The 5,086-nt window shown below is 33.8% G+C and overlaps 1 protein-coding gene across 1 annotated transcript; it reads right to left on the minus strand.

Moving 5' to 3' along the window:
• Positions 1–286: 286 nt before the first annotated feature.
• Positions 287–4,597, minus strand: LOC120066993 (putative trehalase). The gene is made up of 11 exons (XM_090307727.1): positions 3,882–4,597; positions 2,553–2,672; positions 2,348–2,463; positions 2,157–2,263; positions 1,959–2,068; positions 1,773–1,845; positions 1,525–1,689; positions 1,348–1,435; positions 1,138–1,237; positions 844–1,057; positions 287–586 (listed from the first exon to the last, which is right to left on the minus strand). The coding sequence occupies exons 1-11, from the start codon at positions 4,433–4,435 to the stop codon at positions 491–493; spliced, it is 1,743 nt and encodes a 580-aa protein (XP_090163853.1). The 5' UTR covers positions 4,436–4,597; the 3' UTR covers positions 287–490.
• Between the last annotated feature and the right edge of the window lie 489 nt (positions 4,598–5,086).

A 5,086-nucleotide genomic window follows, 5' to 3' on the forward strand; every position in this document is an offset into this window, starting at 1 on the left:
CTTTATTGAGCCTACCTTAATAAAAAGTTTTCATTAGTTTAATTAAACCCTATTAACCCTCTTTAGGATTGTTATACCGATTCTACCGATCTATTATTTTTCTACTTCCTAAACCTAATATTAAGTAACTCCTTCCAATTAGGGACTCTTCTCTCTAATTTCTAGCGACAATTACGCATCATAAAAGCAATAGCCTTTGAAAATTAACTTTAAATACTCTTATGATTTGCATCATCTATTAATGAAGACTGTTGGCTTTTAACGGATTCAATACACATGACACAAGTAAAATAACCCTCGTGTAAATTCCATGGACAAAAATTTACAGAATGATATGATATGTACAAACCATAAGGACGTTTAAAACTAATTTGAAGACATAGAAATACGATTTGAAGAATTTACAGCCATTCCTTTTAAGATGTAATAAGAGTAAGAAACCTAAACAACCTTATCCTCTAATCCCAAGAGAAGAATAGTTTTGCTGTGTTTAAGAAGTTAAGTAGCAATCTATCTTTTGATCTTCAGGCCATCCAAACTCTTCAAGGAATGCCAAAACAACTCCATTCGACCATCCAAAACCAGTCTACAATAAAACACAAACACAAGTAGAAACATATAAGCAATCAATAAAAATAAAAGCATTAATTGAATTAGGTACTGTTTGGTAACAATTTTGTTTTTAGTTTTCTGTTTTTAAAGTTTAGGTTTGTTTTCTCTTAGATTTTATATTAGGATTTTCATATAAATAGTGTTTATAAGCTTAAGTCTAAAAAACCAAAATTAAAAATCCAAACTGTTACCAAACGGGACAGAAAAAGAACAACTAGTTGATTCATATACCTGAGGGACATATTCACCTCCTCCACCAAAGTCTCCACACGATTGGACATCATATTTCTCATGCATATATCCTGTGTGCTTGTAAGCTACATAGTTGGTTTGGAGCCATCTCGCGACAATGTCCTCGGCCAATGCTCTTGCTTCTTTCAATCCAGACCTCGCCAGTCCCTCGACAATCATGTGTTGGATTGGTGCCCAACCGTTCGGGAAATCCCTATTGTTTTAGGGAAGGTTTCAGTAAGAATATCAAACAAAGACAAAAAAGACTAGTTCCTAACATTCGGTATTACTAACCATTGTTCTCCGGAATTAATCATTGAAGTTGCAATTCCAGCATTGCACAACAAGCCTGAGTTCCGTAAACTTTTCAAGACTTTCTTCATCTGTTTACTATCTGCTTATAGAAAAACAAACGACTTAAATTAATCTTAGCATTTCTAATCTTAAATTCCAGTGAAATTTGGCTAAAAAATGCTGATGATCAAGAGGGAATTAGCTACAAACCAGAGTAGAACGATTCAATCCACAATGGAATGAAGTTTGAAGCATATGTGTTATGGTTCTGGTTTCTAGAATCCCATGTATGAGCACCCTGAAAGCACAAAAAATTTCAATCATCATAACTACTCAAAGAAAACATTCAAAAGCTGAGAAATTTTCAGAATTGTATATAGAATTTACATTGTATGAGTCATTATCAAGCCAATAATCAAGCCATTGTCCCTTCTCTGGGTTCCAGAAAATAGAGTTGACTGTCTTCTTTCTGACTAGAGAAGCCTCAAAAAAGTGTTGTGCCGTGCGGTAATCTCCTGCAGCCCTTGCCAAATTGGAAATGTCAAGTTCCATCTGAATTAAAGCAAACACATCAGTTGTGCTAATGGCGATAAAACGAAACATCGAGATTTTCGAAGAACTCATCCAAGTTGTACCTTAAGTATGAATACATTGAGATCAACCGGCAAGACTGAAGTTGTAGCCAATGTTGATAAGTCTGTCGAATCCCTTTAAGAAGCAAACTCAAAAGCATTAAAAACTTCATTGTTGTAATACTTTAAAAATGAATCAAACTCTCAGATCAGCAGATATTTAAGATCTAAGATCACAATGTGTTGTACCTCATCCATCTTGAACTGAAATCCCAACCAGATTCGGCTGCTGATGCGATTTCCCGATATAGATGTTGTTTTTCATTGCTATTAACAAACTTTGAGGCAAGCTTCTCATCCTGTCAGTAGTAAATCTTACTGTGAAATAAAAGATTTGCATATTATTGTTTCAAATGCAGGCAAATGGGATTAAAGAAGAAAACACACCAGCAGTGACGATTCCGGCCTCGGCTCGTTCCACATTGCATAGTATCTAGATAAAGAGTGATATCCATTTCCACCAGGAGCATCCTGGATAGTAATTGAATGGAATCCTAAAACCAAAAGAAAAAGACTACATTACAAATTGATAAAGTCATATATTTGATCGAGTAAGAAACATGGGTGTCTTGTCGTACCTGAATTCCAAAACTTATGCTCTTTGATTAAAGCAGGGAGTGCATTTCTCACGAACTCTAAATCTACTGTCCTAAGGTATATATCATAAACCATGGAACTCAAAAGGGGAGGCTGACTGCAAATGCAATTGAAAGTTTGTTAATGAGTCCAAACTGTATTGATGAGGAAGTTATTGTAGAACAGTCCAAGAGATGATTTATTTACCTTCTGTTGGTGTAATAAGATCTGGCACCATTCAGAACATGGCCAAACTCATCAATCATTGAAATGAGATTAATAACAATTCCCTTTGCAGTATCATACATTTTACTAGCTAACAAACCTCTGCACAAAAATATAAAAACAAAAGGCAGAATAGAGCCAAGAAAAACAAACTAGGGAACAACCCCATAGTCATAACTCAAGAAAATTATAATATATATGAGTGGTGAAATCAAATTTAATATTATATATTCTAACATTTCCCTCGCTGATGAACATGAAATATGTAGATCCAATGAATGAAAATCAATATTAATTAGGCAGAAAATAAAATTCTAAGAGTTTGAACAAAACTCATGACCTCCCACTTTAATACCATCTTAAATCACTCATTGATCCGAAAATGGAGAAAATATCATTGCCGGATTTGAACATAGGGTCTTTGTTGTAATACCTAGGGGTGTTTGTAGGTTAGGTTAGGTTAGGTTGAGTTGGGTTGGGTTGGGTTGAAGCACTTTTTGGACCCAACCCAATCGTTCGGGTTGTAAATTTCTCCAATCCAAACAACTTTTATTAAATAATGAACCCAATCCAACCCTACAATCCTACAAATTTTGGGTTGGATTCGTTCGGGTTATTATTTAAAATTTTGTTTTAAAAAGAAGTAGCATGTTAAAATGTAAAAGAATTTGGTTAATTATCGTCACATATTGAAATAAGATTAGTAAATTAATTTTAATTATATTATGAAAAATTTATTTGGGTAGTGTTAAAAAACTATTTTAAATTATTGATAGATAATAAATAATCTTAAAAAAAATCATAAAATTAAGTAAAACTAAAATAAATATATGTATATATAATTGTATTGGAAGTTTTAAAAACATACTTTTCAATATTAATAATGAGTTTGGGTTCGTTCGGGTTGGTTCAAATTATTTCAAACTAAATTAAGCCAACCCATAAAGTTTTATCCAAACTGTACAGGTTGAGTTAAGTTGATCGAGTCTTTCGGGTCATCAAGTTTTTTGAATATCCCTATTAATATCATCTTACATCAACTATTGACCTAAAAATTTAAACTAATGGGTAAAAACAAATATAATATTATATTATATTATCTAACCATGTATGATGCTCGTTCAACTTTCAGATTCCCCTTTTCTTAATGAAAATTTTAAGTTGAGCATTGTTTCTTCACCAAATGACAGAAGGGGTGAAAAGAGCCAAGAAAAGGGTTACGAACTTTGTGAAGAACGAGTCATCAAGTGTAACTCTTGCAGAGTAAAAATTTCATAAATAAAATTTGAGACCTAAATTACACCGCCGTACCTGATAATCCAATAACAATCCCAATAATAAATTTCCCGGAATCTGGAACCCGGAACGACAACAGGCTCCGGCAACGGAAGCAGAGTGTGGTTTTCCGGCCGATGAATGAGATCATCGGAGACTCTACGGCTAAGATTCTTCCAAAAGTTATGAATATCTAAAGCCCAAGCTCTAACCTCCACATTCTCAACTTTGGGCAAAAACCCAACAGGCTGAGGGACGAAATCGACTGGCTCAGAGTAAACCAAGTCGGTTCCAGCACTATGGAAATAATCTTTAATGAAGGTTTTCAAATTCTCGACGGGAACAGAGCCATTTGAGGATCGCTCAAGGGCATCGAAAGAGGTTTGGGTAGAATTCAAATCGAATTTCAGAGACAAATCGACATAGTATTTAAGATCGAAATCGAATTTCCCAAACGAGTTGAGGGCTACAATCTGAAGACGCTCAAGGAACTTGACGAGATTGGTGACCGGAACCACAGGACCCCTATCGACGACCCGTGGGGAGAAAACTTCCGGCGATGGCATGGCGGCGGGACGGAGTAATGGCATGATGAGTAATAAATGGAAGCGGGTTAATGAAGAAAAAGCAATGAGAGGAAGATGAAATTGAAAGAAAAAGCCATATTTATGGACTAAGAAAACGCGGGAGGTGGAAGAGGTGATCACAGAGTGAGGAGCAGGAGAGAGAGAATTTCTTTTTATCTGTTGATAGTTTCAAAGATTTATTTTGTTTTATTTTTATTTTTATTATTTACTTTATTTAAAAAGGTTAGTTTTTAGTGGTGAATAAGTCTATTTATTTTTCCTTTCCTTTTTGGGAAACTTTTATTCATTTTATTTTATTTTATTTTTATCTTAATTATTTATTTTATTTTAAAACATTCGTTAATGGATGAAAATAAGTTTGTTTTCCTCCCTGTTTTAGAAAAACCTTGGAGCAGTAAAGGTTTACTGTTTTAACTTCCGATCTTTGATAATGTTAAAGTCGATTTCTTTTCCTATTTTTCATTTTCTAAGAAACTGATTTATTTCATAACTGCTCTAATTTTTTATTTCTAAAATAATATTTCTGAAGATGTAACCAAAATTGAAGAACTATAATAAATAATTTCTTCGAGATCTCTTCTCATTTTAATTACCCGTTGCTATTTATGAACGAAAATCATGGCTAATTGAGTTGATAAGCATGCATACATAATG

The sequence above is a fragment of the Benincasa hispida genome, chromosome 12 (assembly GCF_027475165.1).
Source record: "Benincasa hispida cultivar pf3 chromosome 12, pf3_genome.v1.1, whole genome shotgun sequence".
NCBI classification, from domain to species: domain Eukaryota; kingdom Viridiplantae; phylum Streptophyta; class Magnoliopsida; order Cucurbitales; family Cucurbitaceae; genus Benincasa; species Benincasa hispida.